The sequence below is a fragment of the Aptenodytes patagonicus genome, chromosome 6 (assembly GCF_965638725.1).
Source record: "Aptenodytes patagonicus chromosome 6, bAptPat1.pri.cur, whole genome shotgun sequence".
Taxonomy (NCBI): Eukaryota; Metazoa; Chordata; class Aves; order Sphenisciformes; family Spheniscidae; genus Aptenodytes; species Aptenodytes patagonicus.
Genome location: NC_134954.1, coordinates 16315992 through 16343798, shown reverse-complemented (window position 1 = coordinate 16343798; position 27807 = coordinate 16315992). Strand labels below are relative to the sequence as shown.

At 37.8% G+C, this 27807-nt stretch overlaps 1 protein-coding gene across 3 annotated transcripts in view; it reads right to left on the bottom strand.

Moving 5' to 3' along the window:
* Positions 1-492: 492 nt before the first annotated feature.
* The window catches only part of TBL1XR1 (TBL1X/Y related 1), a 119419-nt gene continuing 92104 nt past the window's right edge, over positions 493-27807 (bottom strand). For 2 of the 3 annotated variants that reach the window (XM_076341347.1, XM_076341346.1), the window contains 14 exons: positions 22407-22509; positions 20064-20209; positions 18388-18607; positions 16157-16289; positions 15816-15957; positions 15450-15513; positions 15251-15348; positions 13398-13458; positions 12049-12170; positions 11474-11548; positions 8867-8994; positions 8523-8688; positions 7542-7643; positions 493-5883 (listed from right to left, as the gene is read on the bottom strand). In XM_076341347.1, the coding sequence (XP_076197462.1) occupies positions 5857-5883; positions 7542-7643; positions 8523-8688; positions 8867-8994; positions 11474-11548; positions 12049-12170; positions 13398-13458; positions 15251-15348; positions 15450-15513; positions 15816-15957; positions 16157-16289; positions 18388-18607; positions 20064-20209; positions 22407-22464 (1542 nt within the window). In that variant the 5' untranslated portion in view covers positions 22465-22509 and the 3' untranslated portion in view covers positions 493-5856. Of the gene's footprint in view, positions 5884-7541; positions 7644-8522; positions 8689-8866; positions 8995-11473; positions 11549-12048; positions 12171-13397; positions 13459-15250; positions 15349-15449; positions 15514-15815; positions 15958-16156; positions 16290-18387; positions 18608-19827; positions 19956-20063; positions 20210-22406; positions 22510-27807 lie in introns of those variants that run through there. The other variant, XM_076341348.1, reaches the window with a different exon arrangement.

Sequence of the window (27807 nt, the reverse complement as noted above, 5' to 3'; positions counted from 1 at the left end):
TGCTTTCAAATACCTGAAATACAGTAACACAAATAACATTCCTTTCCATAACCAAATTGAATTGCTCCGTAAGAACGGATCTCTCTGACGTGAGATTGCATTACATACAGGAGCCTGCTCCCACGCCTCCAAAGTCTTCTAAACAGCTGGAGCGTAGCTGTGAACACCACTAGGCTCGGCTTCTCTTCCACAAGTGTATGGGTAAGGAGAAGATGAAGCACGTGAAACGCACGCGTAAGAAAGCAGTTCGTCTAAATCAAACGCATAGCGGTACATGGTGGCAGAGGATAGCGTCACCGTTTTCAGAGGGTCTACTGTTCATAAAGAGTATGTAGCTGTACAATGTATTACCTCCCATTGCTTCTTACATATTGTCTTACATGAAAATGTGCCAAAATAAATATTAGAAATAGTGTTTTAGTCTAACACTTCCCCAAGGTAATCATCTGTAAGTCTTCCGTACCAAGCATTTAAAATTACATTCAGCCAAGGTAATATCAAAATATATTTTATTCTGGACCTCTTTCAGATCTGATTCAAATTACAGTTGTCAAAGCAATACAATGCAAAGGGAAACTGCAACAGAAAATGTGCCTAGAAGGGATATAAGGGCCTTGGGGACAAATCATTGTGATGTAGAACCAAAATACATCATAAAGTGTAATTAACATGGTCCAGGACAGTATAGAACATCTATATCAGTCGTCTTTAGACAATAATCATGAAAACTGAACAATAAAAGTCCTTTAAACAAGTACAAAAAACTGTCATGGGCTGGTTTACACTTTTACAACAGTTGTAATTTAACTGGATAACTGAAGAAATGATGCAGACATTTTAATCCAGTGCTATAGGTAGGCTCACAGAATTAGACCCAAAGGATTTGTAACTCCAAATGAAACCATTACAACTACAATGTCAAATGTCAGGAGAGAGAGAAAGTTACTTCTGTATTCTAGAATTACTGTTCTGCACACTGCAGTCTGTTGAGGACAAGATTGCAAAGTACACTGGACTAGCAACAACATGCAGACTGTTTTCTTGTATTTACCCACAAATGTCAAAAAACATTATGAAGTAAAAATGAATGATTATTTAAAAAAGAAAACAAAACAAAAACATGCCTCAAGTTATTGTCAAGCTTCAAACTTAAAGGCAGAGAAAGCGAATTATGTACTCGAAACTACTGATCTGAAGCACTATTAACACTAAATCTGCAATCCACAAGAAAATGGCAGATTTTCCTGGTTCGTCTGCCTTCCATCAGACTGACAGTGAAGACAGCCACACTTTCACAGAACGTGGTATTTCAGAGCTTTCTCTAGAGGGAGAAGTGAAGACTGCTCCACGGCTCTCTCCCTATGGAAAATGTCAGGGATCCTGATGGAGATTTACTGCTGTCTCCCGAAGCCATATTTGCTTCTAACATGCCACAATGTTGCTTCTGCTTTCTTCAGACTTCTGGAGAGTGTGAAACTGATCCCACTGGGGAACGGCTCTACAGGACTTTGTGAAGGGAGAAGCTATCATGCTTGTCAATGAAAAAGGAACACTGGGCTAAATCCGGCAGGCCCTGCTCTGGCAAAACCTCCACCGAGGCCAAGGGGAGTCTTGGCTCGAGTGAAACGTGGCTCGTTTTACCTACGCGGCACGCTGTACGGTATGACACAGACCCAACGCCTCCAATGCTTATTCTGGCAAGGTTTTCTCACGAAGTGAAAGACAATGGGATTTCTGGTTAAGTAAAGATTGGAAAAAATCGGGTCCCAAGGCTCCTCTTCGCTAAACAGACAAAAAACATACAACCTTTTATTTACAAGCTGAAAAACCCAGTTTGTGATTTTAACGAAATTCCTTCATTCAGCAGAACTAAATGAATCAGCTGCTAAGCTCGCTCCGTAGGCAAACTGGCACAACCACCCTATGCCACCTACTGTTCTTCCTAAACACAAAGAACATTTCGAAGGTACAATGTCCCATTAAATACCCTAGCATGAGGTAAGCAGTGTAAGGAAAAAGGAGTGCTTTTTAAAATGAAAATTAATTAAAATTGGTAGAAATCTTTGGCCTTTCTCTCAAGATGCATTAAAGTGTCATGAAATCAAGAAACATGCTTCAAAATGCCATGTCATTCTGACTCTGGTAACTACTACCTCCCTCCACCCAACCCAGAAAAAGAGGCACTTTTAGTGTTTCATATAAGATTTCCAATCATCTAGTAGACACGCTAAATAACCCTGCACAATTGTAGTCCCAGAATAAACTGAGTTTATCAACATTACAAAGAGTCTAAAAAAGCCTTTATGAGGACCTAGATATTCTCTTAACTACACTAAAAAGTCCACCGGTTGGGAATCTTTACATCAATTTAAAAATGCAGGAAAAGGTAAAGTAAAAATAGAAAAAGAGGAACTCTACAGAAACCTGGACCTAATTATGCAGAAATGAGAAACGGGATTCTGAGATGGATGCATAGAAAGACGGCTAACTCGAGAGCAGTTCATTTCTTATTCCATCATTAATTCTGAGCCCAGTTTTTCCCCTTCCTTTTATCCTCTGTTTGGATATTTGCCCATTAACGTGTTGAACTGGAAAAAATAGGAACTGTAATGTATGCAAAGGCTTATGCACACGTTTGCCTTTACACTTGGAAAACAGGCGCAACAGAATTACTCAGTATGCAAGACTAAGCATGTGTATACGTTTATACAAAGTCAGGGTCTTACTGACACTTGGCATACTCAATTTAAAGGAACAATTTGGATAGTCTACCTCACTATTGAATACGAGGTCTTTGTGCTATAAAAGACAATAATTAATGTCATGGTTCTCTTTTTTTTTTTCTTCTTTTTGCTTCACATAATCACAGAACCTAGCACACCTTGCATGCATGCATTTAACAGTGTATAAAACAAGAGGCGAGAAGAGGTGTGAGCAGGAGCAGCACTGTGGCATGCTAGTAAAGGACAACAATAAAATATCTATTGGCCAGATCCTTTGCTAGTGGAAACTGGCGTCATTCCACTACAGTGGGGCACTGCTGATTGATTAACACTAGGTTGGGGGGTCTCAGCCTGCGCGTCCAGAGCACTCAAGTCGACAGATCTGACGTTCCTGCTAGACTGTTCTTCAAGCACCTGAAAACCCTGGACCTGTGATACTGAAGCTCTGTTTTACCTATTTCTGAATATGTGATACTATGCTTAAGCAACTAGAATTACAACCAAAACGGCTGATGATTGAGAAAGAGGAAAATGGCAATACCCTAAAACATGGCTGTGTGATTTTGCAGCTATGTCACAGAATTCCACCACAATTGTTTAGATTGGCTGAATTATCCAATAACTTTTATGAAAATGAATAAACTGTCCATATTAAAATACAAAAGTACTATCAAGAATCACTTCTGACTTTCAGATTTAAATTCAGTGCAATTGACAAATGCATTGCTAAACGAAAAATGCAGCTTAAACATACTCAAAACATTTGTGTCTATTCCTGGGAGCACAGTTTAAAATTATTGCACAGAATTTTTTTTTTATTTTTATCTTTTTTTTTCATTAAATGACAGAGGTCAGCCACAGTCATGGACCTCCAGCAATAAAAGCAATATTTCAAGTGCCAGACACTCAATATATTAGGTTTCCTACATATTGTAACTCACAGGGTAATTGCTCTAAACATTTGTAATATGTTCCAAAACCCTAAAAATAGCTGGCACCGAACCACCGCGGATGACTGCCTTTATGGATATGACTTTTTGTTGGTTTTAAACGCTGTGTATGATAGTATTATAATCCTGGGGTATATATAAAGAATGTATTGTTGACTTCTCTTTACCGCTGGCAAATTGCTACCCTACCTTAGCCAAACTCAGACTTGCTTCAAGTCATGTTTATTCCATGGAAATAGCAGAAATCACTGCCTAAAGAACAATGGTTAAAATGTCAAAGCTGCATTATCTCAATTAAATCAATTTATACCTAACTTGGAGGGGAAAAAAAAAAAACAAAACAGGGGGAAAAAAAAAAAGGTTAGAGACTAGCAATCATAAGCCACAAAATTATTTGTGATTGAAATAGTGTTATAAAACTGATAACTTTGCAAAGCTCTGTAATATAAACCATTCCTTAAGTAAAATGCCTGTGACATAAATTTGACAACCTCTCTTTTTATAAATTTACACTCTTGGAATCTTATGCAAGACATGATGCAACCTTTTCGACTACACATACGCATAAACACAACCTCATGCTATCATTTACAAATAAAATCACTATCAGTATACTTTTAATCACATGAGCAGAAAAAGGTTTGCCATATACATCTGTCATTGTAAGAAAAATACTTGATATTGTAAACAGAGTAAAAGACACTATATAGTAGTGATTATTAAAAAAATAGCAGCTTACATCTACCCTATATTTGGAAAAAAATGTAGTCACAAGATACAATAAACTGCAGGACTGGAGCAGCAGGGGAATTAGTGCAAGTATTCATCTTTTAAATAAGCTGAATCACTGCTATTAAAATAAACTTGAAGCAAGTCCTCTGTTTAAGATTTTTTTTTTAAATCTAAGGTAGTAAACATTTTGCCTCTTAATGGCAGTGTTATCAAATATATGCCAAAGATTTTATTTTAATAAAGAAAAATTACATGAGATACTTTTAATACTGGAGTTTGGTTACAATTATACATCTAAGCTCCTACAAATAATGATGGGCAACTCTCAGAGAAGCTGTGGCATGAGCCCTTGTCCAGAAAGATCTTAACCTCTTAAAAACGATCCCCCAGCTATACTTTGCTCCTTTTCACAATAGTGCACAATTTAACCATATTTTAGCTATGGTCTTAAAGCAACAGAAGATGCATTTTTTCCTCTTTTTTTGTCCTTTTTTTTTTTTGCATCCCTGTATTTTTCTTTTCTGTATTTTTGTGCCCTTCTATTCTTGAGTTTGGCAGAATTATGTCCCAAATAAGAAACTACTGCATTTCAGCCACGTCACCAGAAAATAAAACATAGCATTATACCCATTACTGTCATACTTCGTAGGTGAGCAGGACGTGAAATATCACGCCTTGAAGAATTTTTTTCTCTTCTCTCTCCATAATCCCTTTTCCACCCTCCCTCTGTTCACAAAATTGTGCTCTGGGAGCCACAAAATGTACCAAACATCATCAGGTTCAATCTACCTCTTCAAAGAATGCATTAAAATATGTTTCAAAGAAACATTTTTTTCCAAGGTGAAAAAAATATAAACAAGAAAATAATTCACTCCCTTACTTCATGCATCCGTAAACTTAACCAAAACAAAACAGAAAACCCAATGTTTAAAAGCAAAGAAAAAACTACTGCTGCAGATTTCTGTAAGTCCATTTTCTCTGTACACACAAACTGCTCAACTACTGAGAAGGAAAAGAAAAATACCCCACAATCCATTGTCATCATGGATTTAAAGGGGGGAAGGGGTAATGAAGGCTGCCATTAGTATCTTCTGAATTTGGTATGTATATGGGTCTGTTCTTGTATACGGTATATTTCTCTCTCTCTCGCTCTCTCTCTTCTGTTTTTCATATCCAAAACCTTTAAATGTTATTTTGGGGCACAGCAGATTCCAGCACTTGGTGAACAGGATTCACAAGCTGTGACAAAACTCTGTCATCCTCTTCAGGGTGTAATTTTTTTTTTTCTCTTTTTTTTTTTTTTATATACAGTATATGTATATATTTGTTTTATGTTTGGCTGTAGTGGACTGGCCATGGTTCAATTGGGACTATAGCAGTACATGGGTCAGGGACAGTCATTTTGGCTATGTACACATTCATAGTCGGTCCATGGCTTCCAACTAGTAGCGCTATTTCCGTAGGTCTAATACACAAACCTGTAAGAAAAAGAAATACGTATACAGAAATTGCACATTGCACAATATTCCACGTTTGTACAATTCTGTGTGAAATATCTGAGCAAAACCTATGAAACAGATTGCGCAAGCTTCATCTTGCATGTCTTACCTGGTGATTTCTCCCCCCAATCTGTTGTTGAGCACTTTGGTTATGAGCACCCACCCAGACCTGCTAAGGGTACTGCTGCCTAATGAATTACTATCAGAACATTAACAACTAGTTAATGTTCTAGTTCTGTCAGATACGGAAAGCTACTAGTAAAATATAATCATATAAAAGCTATGATTTTAGTCATCAAACTGTTCAAATGTGCCTCTATTTGCTTAGTTATTATGAGCTATAAGTATATTTAAAACTGAGGGAACAAGGAGGGCTTTTGCTAGCAAACGATATAAAACAAAATAAACCCGATATTTTTAAAAGAGCAAAAACTAAATGAAAACCAATCTGTTGCAAGTACAATCAGCTTCCTGGGTCAAATTAACTGGAAGACTGGAAAGGGTACACAGCATGTACATAAAAGGGTCATCTAGGGTAGAATGATAATTAATTTCTACTCGGGATATGCCTTGAGCTTTTGTTCCTTTTATGATATTGTCTATACTTATAAGACTAAAATGATATGAAACACCAATCAAAATTAATTCTCTAGAATTTAGTCTACTTAAAATTCAGAACTTCCTATTTTCTATTCTGAACTCTAACAAAGCGGTCTCACTTACCAGTATGGAGCATGCAGGACAGGAGAACACTTTGGCATGTGTGTTAAGATACTACCTGAGACTCTGGACTACAAAGCTACCAGGATTGCTTTTTGCTGACATTTGTTACTTTAAGCTACAGCACTTCAAAATACAATTCCTTTATCACTCTTATTTTATTCCAATTTTGCTTTTCCTTAGGCTCTCTTCTCCCTTCTTTTAAAACCATGGCAAAAGAGAGGCAAGCAAAAAACGACTATTGTACTTGTTACGAAGAACTGCACATTAATATTTTATTGTAGTACTTTGCAGGACACTGTCAGAAGACCTATAGGAGGTGATGCTACAATACAATACTGAGATGACAGCGGGTGCGTTCACAATTAGTTAAACATATGATTTTATTCTCTGCTTCTTCTAAGCAATGGAAGCAGACTCGTATTTACATATAGCTCTTGTCATTTTTAAGAGCTTTTTAATTCTGAGAATTCAGAAATTTGTACTTTGTTTTGCTGCTCTTTCTTTTGAATGCAATGCAGAAGATATTTCATTCCTATCGTGCATAGGACAATAATATCACCTACACTGAACATTTTCACTCGAAAAGGGCAAAGAGGCAAAAAGGAACTTGTTTCCAGACTATAATGAAAAGGCCAGCCACAATGAACACATTTCCATGGTAAGCCCCAGTAGGGATAGAAAATTTAAATTAGAGGCATCTTCACCTTCTGAGATTTTCTGAGGGTTTAAAACAATAATGCATTAAGCTGGAATAAAGACATATTCCCCTTTCAACATTACAGCACCCTTATATGCAAAAATCTACATGCGAGCTAGCTGTATTAAACTTCAGCTACAGAAGGAAATTTTGTCTCCATTGTTAGTCAAAAGATTTCCAGAAGATGCTTGTTGTTAGAATGTCAAGCTACACTTACTGAACCATCTGAAGCACTTGCTCCAACTTTGTCTCCTGCTGCATTCCAGCAAACCTCAAAGATCCCTCCTGTTCCCCGGTAACTGTGAACAAGGGCACCTGTCTAAAAAGGGACAAAACATGTAATTAACACAACAAAATCCAAGTAAACAAGTAAAATTTGTACAACATGCAAAACTTCCCCACTGCTTTTAAGAGCTGAAATTCTCAGAGGAAATGTTCCAGGCAAGGCTCGTGGACAATCTCAGCACTGTGTTAAAGGATGTGACAAACACAATTATCGTATCTTGATCTCTTGTGTTTGACAAGCAAAACTGGGGATGTTTATGACTACTTCCAATTACTAAAATGAGCCTTTCAAAAACTAATATCCAATTCCCAGTAGTCAGAGATCACATCTTGCCTAACAACAAGGTCTTTAAGACTTTCAGTTGCAGTCAGCCCTTTTTTTGCCAGAAATACAAAACAAGTAATAGTGACCTTTCTAAGAAAGTTCTGTAGAAACATTTTGTCATCATCGTCTTCTCTCACTTTACATTCTCGTTTTTCAGTGAAATTGAATGAAATAGCTATCAGATTTGTATGTTTACATCCAGTCATCATTTTTCACAGCAAACCTGTTTTATCAGGAGTTTAAAGTTCAGAGTTAACAAAGACAATTTTTGGATGCAACCCATTGGAGACACTTTGTTGAATACGTTTTGTTTCTGTTGGTTTTTTGGTTGGGGTTCTTTTAGGTTTTTTGTTTGCTAAGTAAAGATAACGTAAAGACAATTATTACTTCACCATAGGCAAGCACTTCAAAGAGAGAAATTAAATGTATATCCATTAACAGAAGTAACCTTAGAACAAAGAGAAAGCGAATCAGCATGTTAGCAAAGGCAAAGCTCTTTGTGGCGGAAAACACGATGGAGCAAAGGTTGGAAGGGTGCTGATGGAAAAGACCGAAACACAAACTTCTAAATAGACAGAAGAGCTATACCTGTGTATTCCAGATGTGTACACATTTATCAAAGGAGCCGCTGGCCAGGTACCTGCCATCAGGACTGAAAGCTACACTGTACACAGGTTCTTGATGTTTTGTCAGAGTATGAATACAAATTCCTCTGTCTACATCCCATAACCTAACAGTAGAATCAAAGGATGCACTGTCAAGGGAAAAAACACAGATTAATTACATCTCAATTTGACATATTTTTGTTTCTAAAATAAACACAATATGATAAAGTATCCTACATGCTTCAAAACATTCTGTAAACCTACATATATAGAGAGTGAAGTAAAAATAATGCTTAACAGGCATTTAAAAACAGGATTAAATAGTACCTTGCTAACATAAGATTGGCATTTGGATTATTTGTTCCTGGTCCTGTAGGACTCCATTTGATAGTATAAATTTCTTTGTTGTGTGCTTGTAAATCATGGACACAACTGTCTTGTTTCATACTCCAGATCTATGATAAAAACAGACAAAAACACAAAGACATTTAGCACAATATTGTACTAAAATACATTTTACATCTTTCTTCTTTATCATTTGCAGCCTGACTGCTGCCTTTTAGGCCACTCAAAACATTTACTATGACTGCTGAGTTTCTAGAGTAATTATGACAAGAATTATTTCAGTACCCTCCAGTCTTTGAGTTTTAAGTACCTGATGGGATTAATGAGTAACAAAGGTACTGTCTATAGAAGCCAATCTGCATGTGCTAACTACAAGCCCCTTGAAAAGTGCAGGGATGATAACAGATGCTAAAATGAGAAGAGCAATATGTATATGTTCATGTCTGAGTTGACAAAATATCACAGTCCTATTTTTAAGTGAACTTCTTGCTACACAGATTGAGTGAAATAAAGGGATAGTAGAGAAATTTTCTGTTTTCATTCAAAGCCATAGATGCATACTGCAAAAAACATTATGGCATTTTCCTGGCTTATTAGGATTTGCATTGCCAGGTGTTTGTTCAGGACTTCATACAAAGGAGGAGTTCCTTAGGACTCCAACTCCTGCATGATAACCTTCAACAAACAAAATAACTTTATTCTATTAAGGGCTTGCATTGCATACAGAGGGGGTTTTGGAAGGCTTTTATACCTTTTCCTAAATGTGAAACTTGATATTGTAGTTAATCATCCGAATGCTTTTTTTTAATGATACCTGGTTTAGTAGTGCTTTTAGCTCACCTCTTGTTAGAAAAAGCTAACAGGAGCATGTTTAAGCTCAACTGTATTTAAGATGCAATTGGGGTGTATGTTTAAATGAATGATACTTTTCAGAACTGGTGCCTCACTGAAGGGGAAATTGATTTTCAATGTGCAGACAGAATTAAAATTGTATTTCCAGTTTAAATTGACAGGATCAAAATCTAGCTTCTCTTCCCAAAACTAGTATAGATGAAAAGAGTCCATATTAGCTGCCCTAGAGAACATCAAGTTGGCGTCACAAGAGAGAAAAATAAATCAATCGATCACTAGGCATCTTCCATATGCTTCAAAACCTGACATTCATTCCTACTGCCACTGAAAACTAAGTGATCCACAAGCGATTAGTGATGCATAGACTTATCTACAAGCAATTGGTCTTCCAGTTATTCTTGAACAAAATGATAAAATTCTTTCCAGGCTGGGCTGAAATCAAAACAGCTACCAAGAAGTTAATTGCCTGAATTGCCTGAGCCCACAAACGGTGACATGTTCCCAGCTGTCACCTCTCTACTCACTGAGATGCAGCAGCAGCAGCTTGAGCTCTAAATTGGAATTCATCTCACCTGAGTTTCAGCTGTTTAAGTATTAAATATCTAGCTTAAGCTGGCTACTTTGACTCCATCCATTGCCAACGGAGAATGACTGATGCTCTCAGGGGTTTACTCATCACACGTGACTTAGACACTTAACTTAAGAAAGGATGAATTGCTTTTCAGTGGTGCTAGACACTCTGTTGACTAAAGATGTCTAGACATCTAGTTTTAGACTGGAAGCTTAACGCTTAAATGTTTATATTTAGATAAGGTGATTTCCACTGCAAGTGCCTGACTGTGTGCCAGCACAGGAGGGGATATCTGGCTACTCGTTCAGCCATTCCCTGTCTCTGATTAAACAACAGTGAGCTAGATGGAAATAGCCATCCCAAGGGCTACTAGTAGGACAGCGCTGTCAACATAAAAAACCATATCCTGAAACTCTACTAAACATAGTGCTAAGCACCTACTAAATATAAAGCAGTATGGGAGTAATGGAAAAGCATCTGTAACGTGGAAACAGCACAGGCCTGTCAGGCATGAACAGCCTCATTTCTTCTAGCGCATCTAACCTGGTGGTATTTTTTTATGGATCTCTAGTGCACCTTGAAGTCATATGTGTAAGTTACAGTATCCTCTGCATTCAGAAGTTTACCCCAGTTCTACAAGAAAGCATGTTGCTATGAATTATTTGGAGGAAAAGTGTAGGTGCAATTGAAAACTGCAGAATGACTCCTGATGAACTGGAAAAACCAAGGAGTACACACAGTCTCTTAAGAAACAATATGCCAGAGTTTTTAACTAGAAAGAAGGGGAAAACAGAAGAAAACCAGGCAAGGAGCTAGTCACCCATTCTTGTATGTGTTACACGACATGCATTCCAATTCTTCCTTTTAACCAAAAGCAACCATCAAGTGTGACAGCTTAATGATTAATGACCTGATTCTGTAAACAGCTAAAAGCACCTAATAAATCATGCTCCAAGTCTTAGGGTGGCAGCCTGTAACAAGTTCTCTGGACCAAAGCTTGGCTCTGATTAACAAGGATTTGCTAAGATTGCCTAATCTTGTTATATTAGGAAAGAACAAATATTAGACGACATGGCAAGTACAGTGATACTGCTGAATTGCTCGAGCTAATGGTTTGCATTCCAGAGTCCTACAAAGACAAGAGCCAGTACCAGAACTCCCCTTACCTTTAGAGTCATATCATCAGAGCAGGATGCCAGAAGATTACCAGTTGGATCCCATTTGATTGCGTTTACTTCATTCTAAAATTGAACAGTGAGAGTAAGTTGGAGTCTTCACTTCCATTACAAATGACAGCTTACAAAAGATAAAGTTGGACAGCAGTTATGAGTATTTGTATAACTGTCAGTATTTTAACATTTAATTTTAATTTCTAGCTTTGCCTTCAATAACAACAACTTTTTGCTATCTGTTCATCACATTTTCCCATGCATACTCTTACACAACATAGGCTGTGCATAGCAAAGTCTTAAAGTTACCATGTTTGTTCTTCTAAAGCTCACTTTTGCTATGCCATCCTGGCACTGGTAAAAAAAGCTGCACATGGGAGTAAGAATTGTTCTAATAATGATAGAGACTAGTTACCATATGACCTTAACTATGACCACCTGCGTATGTATATCTATTGCCTGTTGCCAAAGACCAACAATTACACAAGTGCTGTATACTGACAAGTATACTGGGCCCCCAATCTCTCATTAATAAAAATATCATATAGCAACTTTATTTTTCCAGTACTTACTGTGTGACCCTGGAAGGTTTTGATGGGCCTATCTTGTCCTAGTTTACAGACATGAATACACATGTCTGTACTGCAAGAGGCAAATGTGTTGTTACTCTGCCAATCAACATCTAATGCTGGTGCTAAAAGAAAAAGAAAGATATTTGAAACTATGGTATGTATTCTGCAGGAGTTTGATTTGCAAATTCAGCATGCACCACCTTAGAACAAATGCCAACAGGAAGCAACCATTAATTTTACAGCAGTTCTAAAGATAATCAAACACTATGAACAGTGAGAAATGCAGCCAAAACCGGTCTTACACAAAGAAATGAAACAAAATTTAATAGAAGTCATTAAAACATGGAACATATCTGAAATGAAACAGTTATTCAGAAGAAAGTGCAGCAGGACAACAAGCTGTAGTTAAGTCATCTATAAATAAATCTCAAGAGTCAGCACAAGGAACAGGTTCCCACAACTTAACACATCGTCATGCATGAGCTCATCTCCACTAACAGTCCATGCTTGTGCTGATAGATGGCAGCCAGTGAAAGGTAATGATTTATTTCCTTTCTTTAATTCCAGCATTATAAGGTGTGGTAACTTGAAGCTTAATCACGGACAACATATTTCATTTGATCAAGCCAAGATATTTATGGCAGATAGCACACAGAATTGCTTGGAGTAAATCAAGAATTGATGTTTTTGATTGTTGTCATGCCACTGAAAATGTAGTGTGAGTGGAATAATAAGTGGAAACGAAACACATTTCTTAAAGGCCCTTCAATGACATGTTTGTCATCCTCTCTATTCTATTTTCCAGCTGATTCTGGCAGGCTTGCACAGCATGCAGCCCACAAAGCAATTTGTCTGACCTCCTGAGAGGCTGCACTCTCATCCCAGCTGGCCAGTGAACAGCCTTTCAGCTGGTTTGTGGGCAAACAAATTGGGGACAGCACAGCAGGCAGCGCAGAACAATGGGATGCAGAGCTGGGATTACTGTAGCGGGAAGATGACAAATGCAGTCCTTAGCTGATAAACAGAAATCCTTCGTGGCCCACCCACTTGATTTGTCTGCCACTGTACTACAGAAAGTCAGTAATATTTGGATTATCTCTTATGACTTCCATAGAACTGCAATAAAATTGTGAGTTACAGTTATAAAATCAGAGCAATTCTATCTTTGTTTACATTCTCAAAATTCATAAGACTACAAATATGGGAGTCAGTATCCAAAGACTGCCTGTAAGACTTTAAAATGGTGTAAATAAGCACCATAAACTTCAGAATTTTTTATTTATTTTAATAAATAACACTTTCTTTGTCTTTTCAGATGACAATCCTGAATGATCAAAATCAAAACTTACCAGAATGAAAAGGAAACTGCTGCTTGGCTTCACCAGTGTGGGCATCCCAAATAATTGTGGTCTGTATTAAACAGATAAATAAACAATAAACAAACTTGTACAAATTGCTAATTTCCCCACAACTACCCCCATTCACATGTATCAGACTACCTAGCCTACTCCCCATTGCCCAAACCTGCTCCCAATTATGTATTTCTAGTGCTTTACCCAGTACTAAAGGAAATGGTATTAGACATACAGACAACAGTAGAAAGCCTTAATGTGTTGCAATATTAGAAAGGTGTTTAATCACAACATTTTGGGGTCTGGAGGGAAGAAGGGGGTTGTGGGCTTTTTTTTTTCATAAACAAAAATGAAATAGATTTATCTCCTTAGTCCTATTTATATTCTTGTAACCCACTCCACACACCTATTTTAATTTCAAATACTTGTATATTCAAATTGTAATTTAAAATAATCATTTGTCCCTAAGGAGATCTTTACATAAACAATTAGTCTCATACTTAAGAATCTGAAAGATTTGATTTAAGGGTGTAATTTGTTCTGAGTTGTTCTCTGCCAATACTTCTGACAGCCTTCTGATGAAAGAAATCTTACATGACAAAATTAGTATTTTATAATCACTATATTATACGCCAATATTGTTGACCTACCTCAATGATCAATGAAAATTTTGACACTGAATTCAGTGGAAGCCTGAACTGACCACACAAATTATTTATGGAAAAGAAGCATAAGGTTGGGTCAATCTTTCTGCTAATGCAGAATATTTTTCAAAGCATAATCTCAGTTGCTTTGTCCAAGGAGTTTTATTGACTGAAACGAGGCTTCTATCTCCTCCAGAATATTCTTCTGCAAATTAAAGCTGTATCTCCACAAAGATTTAAAAACTGGCATAAGCCATCACAGCTGCCAAAAGAAGAAACCCATCCTTTCCACGCTTTGAGACATTTACTTTTCCTTCCTTTGTGCCAGCACAAGCATTTATAAAGCTGGGCACTAAAGCAAACCAGGTTAAATGCGTGCAGCAAAAAAATAATAAATAAAGGAAAAAAACTATTACTTTACAATGACACTGCCAGTTTTAAGTATTGTGGGCCTGTGGTCTTACTGAGCTTGCAGTTTGCCAGTCTCACTAAGAGAAAGCCTGTGTTTACTTCTGCACCTTGAATCAGTTACAGAGGAAAAATTAAACTCTTCTTACTCTTTGAATAGTCTGTTCTATTCTTTGAATTCATCTTAAGTCTATTCTTCATCACTATGTGCCCTTTCTACCATTCATAAAATCTCTCACACTAACAACAGCTCTGAATTTAAAGACCTTGTGAGTCTTTAAGTTTGTTTAGAGGTGTGAAATAAAACACAGTTAAACAATGAGCTTCATGGCATTACGCTACTGGCACCTCCCCAGTCAGATATATTGACTTTTCTTATGTTCCAGCTCTAACCTTTTTAATCGTTCTCAGGCTTGACTGATACCCAAATCAGTCTGAACCCTATTCCTCCAGTACGATTTTTTTCTGAGGCTTTGCATAAAGCGCTTCACTAAATTTTAGATTATTTGGTTTTACAAAGGTTTAATGTTCCCGAGTTCAATGCACTTACTTTCCAACTTACACTAACCTAATTGGGAAGAGACCCAGGGACACTGAAATCTAATAAATTAAAATATCTCAGTAAACTACCATAAAACACAAGGAAACATAGCTAGCATAACAAGTTCTTTGTAAGTACATAATTACATCTCATGCCTTTAGTTTAATTTACTCACTTTCTATAGCTTTGCTATTATGCTTACAATTAGATTATAACGGTGAAGGAAAGAATTTTAATTTTACCAAAGATTATCTCACCTTGTCCACTCCTGCACTTAAAATGAAGTTTCCTTTCTTGTTCCATTTTAACGCAAATATAGGACCTTTATGTTGCCCTAAGGTGCTGGCAAGATTACCTGAAAATTTATATTGATATGAATACATTAAAAAAATAAAAAACTATGCTGTGAGCCACAATACAGGAAAATATACTAGAAATTAAAAGTATTTCACTTACCATCTTTAGTCCATATCCTTGCAAAGCCATCATAAGACCCAGTTGCTAGAAGTGTACCTTCACTCTGCCAGCAAAAAGGTTATTTTATTTATTTATTTTTACTGTATAACTCAAAGCTAAAGAGCACAAAGCAAATTTCAGGTAGAATACATCTGCATAAGATTTATGATATTTATTCCATTGACTACAACTTATTCAAAAGAAGTCCCTGAAGTACAATACAAGAAATTACAATGCAACTCAAAAATAGAAATATTTCAGGAGCTGTAGCAGAGGATGCACAGTTGCTGTCACTTAAAATTTGACTATGCAGAATTATAGGTACGATTTTCTCGGAGTATTTTGAGCACTGCCATTTCTACTTACATTCCAATCCAGTGATGTCACATCTTTGTTGCTGGGTACATCCTGCCCTCCTTCTCGTATACAGTGTCGAAGTACCAGCTGCGTAGAGCCGCTCGTGCTGTTTTCACTGAGGTTCCATATCCGTGCTGTCGAATCTCCAGATCTACAAAACAGTTAATGAGAATATAACTCCTTCTCCCACTTAATTCCTTTTAAACAAGTATTCCTTTCAAAACAGCAAACGTTGTGGCATTTGATGTAGAGGGCGTTGGGGCAGGTATTATTTTAACTTGTGACCATCAACATACGGAAGTATGCCAATGAGCATTGATATTACGTACATACATGGTTAATGCACATACCCTGAGGCCAAAAGGTCACTAACGGGATTCCAGGCACAGATGAATACTTCAGATTCATGGCCACGCAGCACCACTGCCTTGTTGGGAGGGATTTCAACATCTCCATCAACTTCCATCATATCTGTGTGATTATCTGCATTATGGGAAACAACAGTAGAGAGAGGTGGATTTTAATATTTTGGGACAATACATTGTAACTACTGTATGGCTCATATTCCTCTGGGATGAGCATAACAATTAATTCACAATTTATGTGGATCAAAATTTGGCAAAGCTGTAATGTTCCTTTATTGTTCCAGTTCCAGTTTATGAAGTACTATAAACAGATGGGGAGTTTCAAAAATGTGAGAAAGCTCTTAGCCCTTCTAAATGTCAGCATCCAAATGGGTTTAATTTTGGAACTTCAAAATTGAGGCCAAAAGTTAATTTTTTGCTATGTTAAAAAATAAACGCTGATGTTAAAAATACTCATAGTTTTTCAGGCATGATACCGCGTAGTACAATATGTTACTAGTCTATCTTGTGCTTTAAAAATATGTTTATGACACATTCGTTTTCAAAAATCTCTTTTCACCAATTGCAGTCAAACAGGTTTTAAATCTACATCTCAGACACTTCATTTACAAAATGGTTTTAATTAATATAATAACATTTGGTGATACGGTAAACTGATAACAGAGCTTTTTAAACTGCATCAGTAATTACCGTGGAATTGTGGCAATACATAGCTTTCTGCATGGAAGTGATGTTGAATCCATATTGTTCTGTAAAACATACTGGGGGTAATTCAACTGACAAAACAGTTTTCTTGGCAGCTACTATCAATCATTTCCTATTATTAAAAATAAATTCACACCGAGTGTAAATGCAAAATATAAAAAATTCTGAACAGTTCACCTGCTCCATATTTATTCACTGTGGTTAAACAAACAGTTTCACATCTATTGCTTAATTTAACATTAAGGGTTTCTGTCACTGTTTGTATGCGTAAGAAAACAGAAAAGGCTATTAGAACATGCATATTTCTAAGAAAGCGCACCATATAAAACATTGCTTCAACTGAAGAGAATCAATGCCAACATAATTTGGTGTACCAGCCAGTAGGGGTTGCTGGTACATCACATTTAACAGTGGCTGAGATCTGAAGTTTACTTTTACTCTATCCAGTTCACAGTTAACAAGTAAATATTCTTTTGAGATTTTTAAATGAAAGCATTGAAGTAGACAGCTTATTTGTTTAAGCCAAAGATTATATTTCCAGTTTATTTATCATATATAATAATGAAAAAAACTAGTAAAATCAGCTGTAAAATGCGAAACTTGTACACGGCTTGATATGAATATTTTCTCAAAAATGTCTTTTCTTCAGGTGCTTTCACAGCAAGAGCTGTAACTCCCCCTCTCAAATGTGTAATTCAGACTTCCAGAACAATATTTTCAAAAAAATCACATTTTAATGCCTGACCTGAACTTTTCTATACTAAGCCTGATTGTAAGGTACGTTCCTTTCACCAGTAATGACAAATGAAACTCACTCGTTTCCCCAGTCACGACTAAAATAGAACCAATGAATAAACAAACCTGCAAGCAGTTGCATCAAATAATTCTGAATAGCAAATCATGAAAACTGATACAGATAAAGGAGACGAATGACACAGGATTTGTCTCAGCAACCGTGACAAGGAAGTCTGTCCTACAGAGGGCCAGTTACAGCTCTCCAATTCATGGGGTTAGCAGAACATGTCAAAAGTAGTTTGCAGAGCTTCACAAGCAATGCTCAGTTTTAACCAGCTGCGGATTAGCAGACTCCTCTCCTCATTCCTTGTACAGGGGACAAAGCGGAGAAGATGCAATATTTAAAGACTTGCCTCTGATTTTTTTTTTTTCCTCTTTATGCAAGAGCTCTCAGAGACTCCTGTGAAAAACCTTCAGATGATGAGAAAGGAGTAGTACTGGAAGTGACACTGGTCAATGGAATATTGTGAATTAATGAATTCAGAAGTTTGCCTCTCCTCCTGCAATTGCAAATATCAGACTGGGGACAGTCAAAGTTGAGACACCATCTGTTAAAGTATCACCTGTGACGAAGGTATTCTCTGCAAGCTGAAGGGTTACTAGTACCTCTGTACATTTACCTCATTGCCTACTAGCTCGTACTATGAGCTCATACTATGATAAATGACAAGGAAATGACGTTAACATAGGTTAAGGTCATTTCTGTCTCAACTTACTTGCTATAGTATGTGCTCCATTCTCTTCTCCATTTGCCGTATTTTCTCCATTTTTCGCTGATCCCTGTTGGTTAGTCGCGGCTGCAGCTGCAGCAGCTGCTGCCTGCTGTTGTGCAAGTTTATCTCTGTAAGCCTGTTGTCTTGTCTGTACCACATCAGGCATTACTGCATCTATCAGTGAGAGAGACTCTATCGGCCTACCATCAAACAAGGTACCATCCTAAATTACAGCAGAGGGAGAAAAAAAAGACAACACCAAGTACAAATTAACATTATGGGCAAAAATTCCAAGGAAAACTAAAGCAAAAGTTTTGATTTAATATAATAAAATAGTTTACAAATGGTGCTGGAAGTGATATCTCATCACTGTTGTGGTTAGGATTGGAATTTTAGTCTAAAGTGAAGTGGCCACCATAAATATGCAAAAAAAGCCACCACAGGCCTCTCGCAGAGCTTCTGGAATCAAAAGTTATATGCTTTGAGTTTGCTAAATTGTCTGCTAAACCAAAAAATTCTGTAAGCTATCTATGAATATGATTTCAAACATGAGTGGCTGCAACAAAATCTAATGGTTTGTTTGAAGAGCTGCAAACATTGCAAGTCAGGTCACTGGCTTGTGAAGTTATTCTATCCTATTAGACTAATACTTTCCATAAACATATTATCTGGAGAGTTGACTAGTTTTCTTCCTTTTTCTAAACAGTGCTGGCATGCTTTCAAACAACAAGGAAGAATTTTATCCTGAAATGGACAAGACCCAGTTAAAAATACCCTTATACATATGCTAGGGCTTTGTAAGGATCTATTTTTAGGAGCTAGAAGGATTCCTTGCAATAAATATAGGGTCTCCTTCTTCTATTCCAATCACTTGCTTTATTTTTCTGAGGCTTCCGAAGGGGAAGGATTTGCTTCACTGGGACTATGAAAACTACACATAAAAAGCAGACATAAGGGAGACTGGAAAGAGAACAGAATTAGTGAAAAAAATAGTTTTGTTCTGTAATATAACTGACACATACAAAAGCTGCTAACCTTCCAGGCATAAATGAGAATGGAAATTGAGAGCAAGTATCTGCAGCATCAGGCAGGAAGATACATAGCTTTCTGTACTGCTGGAATAACCATTTAAACATCAAATTTAATAGCTCCTACTCAAAATGAATTAGCCAGCAGAGGCAAAAAGCAAACTGGCATATACCTTATCCTTCCTGCCACAAACTGAAACCCTCTCTCTATTTGGAAACCTTGCCTTTGGGCTCTCATTACTTCATTATAACAACGCATCACCCAAATGAGAGCTGCATAGTGCTCTCCCACCTCCCTAGTGCAAGTCTACAAAACTAAAAATTAAGAGGTTACTTGTCTCAATGATTATCTTATTGCACTTGTCTGGATTTACTACAACATTATATTAGGGTAAAAACTCTACAGACAACGGACCTTTAAGCAATGAGCTAGAACACCATGCCTGGTGTTGTGTGGCTGCACTGGGCAGAACCCCTACCCAGTTATGTCACTCCATTCTGGTTCCACCACTGGAGTCATGGTGAACACCAGCAGTAAGGAATCTGAAGTAAAAGTAGATAAATAGGATACAAGAAAGTTAAGAAAAAATACTAACATTCAAACTTACTGCAAGCAAGGACTTAATGCTCCTGTAGGCAAAGCCTCCTTACCTCATTAATACTGACTTCTGCCTCTACATACTGCAGACCTTTCTGGATGATGGAAATCAAAGCAGCTGGTGGCACCAGAGCACCATTTATATTAGACTGGCTGATATGGCTCTCTATACCAAAGGTAAATGCTGAATGGGAAAACCCTAAAGACAAGGCAAAGACATCAGAATTGATTTATAGATAGACAATGCTACTTGCCATAGCACTGTAGGATCGTCTGTTTACAAACCTAAGCAAATTATATAAAGTTATAGCATGCTTATGAACTACAAAAAAACCTCATCAAAACACCTCTGTTTTTTCCCTCATGTTTCTACTTTAAATGTACAAAAAGAAAAAAACCAAAGTTTATATATAAACACAGCAATTATTAATTACAGTATCATTGGCAAAACATTTGTGCATGAGTAAATATAAAAATATAAAATATATAATTTGCAATAGCATTTACATATATTTATATATTCTCGAACTATATATATATATGTATTGTATCATATATGGTATTTAATAAAATATATATTTCCAAGACACGAAGACTCACTTGTTATTTTTACTCACTGATTTATTATATATGAAAGTGAAATGGATCTGTACGTAGAACAGAATTCACTTCATGGTACAGTGCTGTCATAATGGTGTATGTTTTGGCACTTAGAACTACATCAGTATTGTGCACTGATTAAGAAGTGGCAAGCATGTTATAGTGCAGCGCTGGTAGTTGCTTGCTATTTATTTGATCACCCTGAAAAGGCAAATTTAACCTAGAGAAAAAACCAGTTTTTTCAGCAAATTAACTTTACTGTCATGGAATTTTTTCTTAAACTACTTTTTTTTTTTTTTTTTTTGCTGTCAAGTAACTAAGAAGCTGCCTGCAAACTTTCAAATAAAAATACAGCAATTTTGTAAGTTTGGCTTCTGTGACAAAAGCAATCTGCAACTAGAATAAGAACGTGTAATAGTTTTCAGTAAGTTCAGGCAGAACAATGAGTTTCTGCTTTCTTCTGACAAGCAGAGACTGAAAAACTCTGCCATCCACCATTGCTTCTGGTGCTTCTTTGTCTCAATTTGAGAAGTCCATGAGCAGTGGACATAAGCAGTGGGCAGATGTTGCAACAGTCAAATGCATTTTCAAGAAGCCTGAAGCCACCCATCAGCAGTCACTAAACAAAACTAAGAATCAGTAGATGTTGAAACAGCAAGGTAACATATATATTAAAGCTGACCCTTATGCTGTTACCTTAAGATTGGAGTTTATTTTTGCTTTAATATGCAGACTTCTTTTATGTATTGCTAAGATCATATTCCCTCCTGCCAGCTGACAATCATCATTTGTTCATTTACTGGGGCATGCCCCGATTTCCAGTCACATCTACCTGTTCTAAACGTAGGCTGCTTTAAGCAATCAATATCATAGCTGTAAGTAAAAGATAAGGTTGTCTCTTACATAGCTTCAAGAACAACCACCACCACAAAACCCCCTGCAGCCATATGGCTGCATCTAGAAACCCAAACATGCAACACAAACTCAAACTGCTGATCCGACTGGGTTTGGGAAGTTTTAGAAATAAACTGTCCAAGGGAACACTACTGCATTCTTGCTTGTATTTTACAGACACAGTCAGATTGGACAAATACGACAGGAAAAAAGTTTCTTTTCAAGTTTGACAATATTCAACTGTCTTTTGCTCTTACTCCTAAGAAGCAGGGGCCTTTGGCTAGCCTGACACCAAAGGACAAAATCCTCCAAGAAAGTGTCCTGCAGGGAGGGAGGCTTTTGAGAACCTAAGAGTTATTCCTGTAAAAAAATCTGTTTATCTGTATTTAGATTCAAATTATACAAGTCATATGGTCACAGTTACCACATCTTCCTTTGAAATACAGCAACATCTGCCCTCCCACAGTCACATCCAGGCAAGGAATTCAGCCACGCAAGACCAGCACACAGGAGCACCATCACTCCAAGACAGAACAGGGAAAAAACAGTATTTTGGTGGTCATCCTTTTTTCTTCTTCAAGTAGCCCCAAAGAAAACGGTGCAAAGTGTCATCGTCACCCTGTAGATAAGTGGTCTCCAGGAAAATGCATTTCTAGCAATCAAGTGAGTCCTTAGTTGGTTGATTGCCATCTGGAGACTCCAAATGACTAAATGTGATAAAGTTACAGAAGGTAACTTGGCAGGAATTCATTCTCTTGTTGAAAAGAAACACCAAGAAACAGTTCAGACAGAAGCACATGCCTACTGGCAAAATAATTAAATGTCTCATTTGCTAAAGCCAGTTGCAGATGAATACCAAATAAATTATGCATTGTTTAACAACCAGAATTATAAAAACTTACCTGACTCTTGCAAGTATCTATATACCAGGAAGTTAACCTCATCACTACTTATACTCATCTTTATTCCCAGTTAAACCATGAGGTCACAACAAAGGACACAACCCTGAAAATAAAAAAGTAGGTCAATTAAATATTTTTAGTACCCAATACATATTTCTAAACAAATGCTATATTTATAAAAGTAAGTAGCTCCCTGGCAGCATAGACAATGGTTTTATTTTATAATGCAAATAAGTCTACTGTAGTCATTAAAAAGAGTCATTTGTCTCACCACAACATAAAGGTCAGTAAATTAAATATTGAAGGGCCGGATTCTCAAATGATACAAATTGGTACGGACAGGGGAACTATGACACTTAATACCAGTACTAAAAAGGCTTCATTTCACAGGTTTTTAAAAAATAATCAAGTGAGTTTCATCTAATCAACATTATTGCTAGGCAACACATTTTTCAAAATGTGGATTTCTCTCTGCCTGGCTAAAGAAGACCGAGAACTTGGATTCACGTTGGTATCCAGGCAAGTTCTCACTTTTACTTTCTACTTCAGTCTTCAGGTACTCCTCCTCTAGTAAAAAGGTGCAATATGGGCTACAACACTGTATCTGTTCAAAGAAAGCTCAGCTATTTCCACTAAAAATTAGAAAATGTCTCAGCCATACACTTATGCTATGCAAAAGGAATTCTTGAAATTAGAGACAAGCTTTAAACAGACCATTTTTAGTAACATTTCTCTAGGCTTTCAATCAATCCTTTAAAAATATTGATGGATATATGTACACAATTTTCCCTTGATTTTATTAATGGTAAATATTTAGCAAGACAAATAATGTATCAGACTATATATACTTTTGATAACAAATTTGAAAATATGAAGCAATAAGAGTCTTTGAAACATTAAGATGAAGAGACAGAATACAGTATTTTTCCTAACTTTAAGCTTCATTTTTGAGAACATTCTCATGACTTCTGACTGTTTGAAGATCCTGATCTTTCCATGAAAACTAGTAAACAAGTAAAAACATCAGCTTCCAGAACATAGTATGAAATAAGGTCTATCTCCTGTTCCTAGCATCTGCCCAGCACTTTTCATCAGCAGACCTTCAAGGTTTTTACCCAGCCACCCACCACCATCGTTTTCTTCTATGGAACTGGAGTCTGAGAAGGTAAGCAACTTTCCTACTGCTATTTGACAAAGTCTGACCTGGATCTGATATAAAAAAAGGACTAGAGAAGAGGCTTTCTTGTATTGTTCAAAATAAAAATCTTGCTACATGGCTGTGTGGTCAGGCCATTAACCACTGTTGTTCGAAGTGGGACCGCAGTGAACACAGCAGTAAGCAACAACTACAAGGTTATGATTGGCATTATAAAGCTACCATACATATTCTTTCTAGGCATCTTTTCCTAGCAAGATTTCCCAAGGAAACAGGAGAAAATGAACACACTCTCTTTCTTATCACCTAACTTTTGAATTTTACAGTCAATTGCAACCAAATTTGACAGTGGGAAGAGCTCTCCAAGATGTGACTTTCCTACAAGTCCCATAAAGTTGTAGAGGAAAGACGCAATTAAACTCCTCAAAGAGGAGGGGCTACAGGATAAACTCAGACATCAAAAGGAGTGCGTTTGCCCGAACCCACACAGGAACCCTGGTGAGCCAATGAGCACATGGACACCCCCAAACCCACCCCAGCTGCGCAGCCACCCACACAGCTAATAGCTGGGGGTAGAAGGGAGAGCAGTGCGCACTGCCCGCTCGGTTTGGAGAGGGCACAAGAAAAATGACACAGTCCAAGAGCTACGCAGGGAGGGCTCAGACCCAGCTGGGACCAGCGGGACCCGAGTGGGAGAGCCAGGGTTATCCCGCATGGGAAACAGGGGGCTGTACACGATGCTGGATGCATCCACAGAAACCCAGATCTCGTGCTTATAGAGCAGGTTGAGCATACTGCATTGCCGAAGGCGTGGAAGATGGCTTTAGTTTCTTAAGGGAATAAATAAAAATGCAGAGCTACTTAAATCCTTCTCATTTCTAAAGGAAAAATTGTTTCAGTACAGTAACTTCTAGATAGTGCAACACACCTTGTAAAGAAAGGTACATTGATACTAACCCTACCCTACCCCACCCCAGTGATGCCTCACATACAAGGCATACCTGCCAAATTACAATATACTTTGAGGGCTCGGTTATTGAGCAGTGTGTGAAATGAATGTCATTTTTAGCCATTTCATGCGTTAGCAACCAATTCTACCACGTGCAGGACAAAACACTAATTTTATTCAGCTATGTTTTGTTGTCATACCTGGCGCAAGCCATCTTTACTTAAGACTGCTTATTACAGAGAAGTTCTGTAGGAAGAGGAACAATATTCTTCTTCATAAAAGAGGTAATTAAATTTAAGACTCATAAGGAGAAGCCTTTTTACATTACATACACACACAAAAGGTAGTATTTGTTTCATGGGTCTGTTACTGATTTTTAAAATCTCACTGCATCATCCAAAAAGATAGATCAAAATGTAGAAATCAGATGAAAGTGCTATGTGCTACATAGAGAAGACCTGCCTTATTAATATAAAGAGTGCTCCCCACCTAAAGCAGAATTGTGGAGATGCCACATAAATCCACCTGTTATGTAACTAGATAGCTAAAGAAAAAAAGCTAACGTTTTGCTTGTTTGTCAAAAGTGTTATTCACCTTGCCCGAGTCAACTGAGTATCATTTTTCAAGGCTGGTTCAAAGTGTTTTCCACAAGATGCTTTGGTAAGGCAAGGAGTACTGCCACATGCTGTCCTGCCTGGCTATCAAGAGATGGCAGTGCAACACTGGCTTTTGTACTGTGACAACTAGAAAAACATAGAAATGTGTTCAATAAATACATGGCTTGCCCGATGAGGACATGAAACTGAAAAGCATGTGAAAGGTTCCATTTTTTTACCAAGATATTGCTTTATCCATTTTTTTGGTGCTTATTTAAATTTTCTGAAAACTCGTTTCTGTATTTTCCCCCCCATCACAGGCCCAGTTGCTCAGCCAGCACCCCAGAGACAACCATCACCCAGCTATCGGACAGCCAAGGGAAGTGAGGAATTGTGAGAAGAATAAGCAACACCAAACCACCTTCCTCCCCATCCCAAAAGCAAGCTATCACATTTAAGAGAAAATACAGCAGAAGTACAGATAGGAGAAGATACAATAATTATTTCCCTTTGACAAATTTTGAATTGATACCAGGCTTGATTCTGGCTGCCGTGCTTATGCTGCTGACCCTCGAAACTAGGGGGAAAGCCAAACATCCCCCAGCAAAGGGCTCTGCAGTGTGGCCACCTCCAGCCCCGGGAGCAGACTTTGCAGACAGCTGAAGAAGCAGCGCAGAGCTGCGTGAACCCCATTGCATGCAACAGGGAAGCTGCTGCTGTTGCCAGCCCTAGGAACTGTGCTGCCTCCCTCCTTCTCGCTCACAGCTTCCTGGGAAGTAACCAGTGGGAATGACCCGAGATAGTGGCAGTGAGGAGATGACAGTGAAAAGGAGCAGAGGTGGGATGGAGGTGGGTGGGGTCAGTGGCACCGACCCCAAAGCCACCAGCCATGTTGCTCTCAAGTGCTCAACATGCACAGCCACCCCCTCACTTCATGCTGAAGTTACAACTTGCCAAGGATGTCTGCCAAAGAAAAACAGTAATGGGAAAGAAAATAAACCTGCTAACCTACGAACCACTTGAACTCCATTTTCCCTAATGCCCCAACACGGCCCCAGGGCTTGTTTGGGAGGTGACGGAGAAGATTTCTTAAAAGTGGCGTCATGTAAATGGAGACAGAAACACGAATAGAGGAGGAAAGGCTGAAAAGAAGAAAATTAGAGGAGAAAAAAAAAGAGTTATCTTTATGTATGCACCCATGCATATACACACATACCCCACATGCTAACAAATCTACTTCGTTAATTCTGGTTTATTTCCCCAAAATCCACTATTTCCACGTGCAATCGACTACTTATTTTGGGCACTTAATAGATATTAATATTGCTCTTTATTTTAGATACAGCAATTAAATATCTGAAAAGACACAGAAAAATGAGCCAAAAATAAGTAGGAATGACACATAATTCCTACCAGTCTTAGATTTCTAGCCTGATTTGCAAAGGGCCCATTAAAAATATCTCAAGGTATTTGTACCTGTATGTCGCAAATCCATTCTGAAAATGAACAAGATCCTTGACGCCCTTTTTTCTGGCCCCTATAAAAATTCCAAGTCTTCCTCAAAACATTCTGTGGATTTATAGGAAATATGGCAAAGTACAATGCACCCACACTACTGTTTTAGCTCCAAGTGCGCTTTTAAAGGAAATCTCTCCCACTTGCCCCTGCTTTTGTTTTGCGCCTTGGAGCAGTCGCAGTGCATGTAAAGTAGATTCCTTACTGGTAAAACTAGGATTAAATTAAAAAACCAAACCAAACCAAGAAAACCACACAAAAAAAAACAAGTTAAAAAAAAAAAAAAAAAAGGGATGTGCACAAGGGCTTATGAACCATGCCCAAATTGCTCATGGGCTTCCAGTCCCTGGACCACACCAGGATTGATACTGACTTCTCAAAACAAAGTCCACTTCAGCACGCCTCTTCTCAGGCTCTCAACCCACGTGTCCCTGCAATGCTCAGCAATGTCATAGTGGCAATGAAACCGTATTAGAGTGTAGGTAACCTGTCACCCTCAATCATCCGAAACCACCAAGTCACAGGCACTGGTTATCTGTAGGATCCCCTTCCTGGAGGATGAGCCTGTGGTTTATAACACCACTGTTCAATTACAGTCAGCATAGTATCAAGATATCCCAGGTAATTTTTAATGTCGCTATAGAAAGTCCCTGAACTCCCAAAATTTATCAGGCATAAAACGTATCAGCCATAAAATAAAAGTCAACATTCTATACAGATGCCGGCCTCAAGATCTACTCAAGAACTAGATGTGCCACAGGTCAGGAACAGACAAGACGCATGTTTGTGCTTTAGACAAACTGACCCACTCGTTCCAACTCTGAATCCATGTCAGAAATCACACAAAAAGTCATTTGGAAACTACTTTTTTCAAAGGAAATGAGGTATCTTGTCCCAGAGCCAACACACCAACTCTGACTTAGCTTCCACATAGCAAAAATGTGCCTGTATTTCTGTAACATGCCTACCGTAACTCAGACACACCAGCATGCGGGGTCTCATACGGGCTTCTCCACCCCTTGAGGACCATTCACACACTTTCATACTTTGGGTAAAATTTACAAGTAAAATCTATTATAGCAAGATCAGGTTCCACTATCACGAACGCCAGATCTGCAGGCTAATGGGTGCCCAACAGTACAAATCTGATTGCATTTCTGACAAATTATTATTCTACTCTGCATG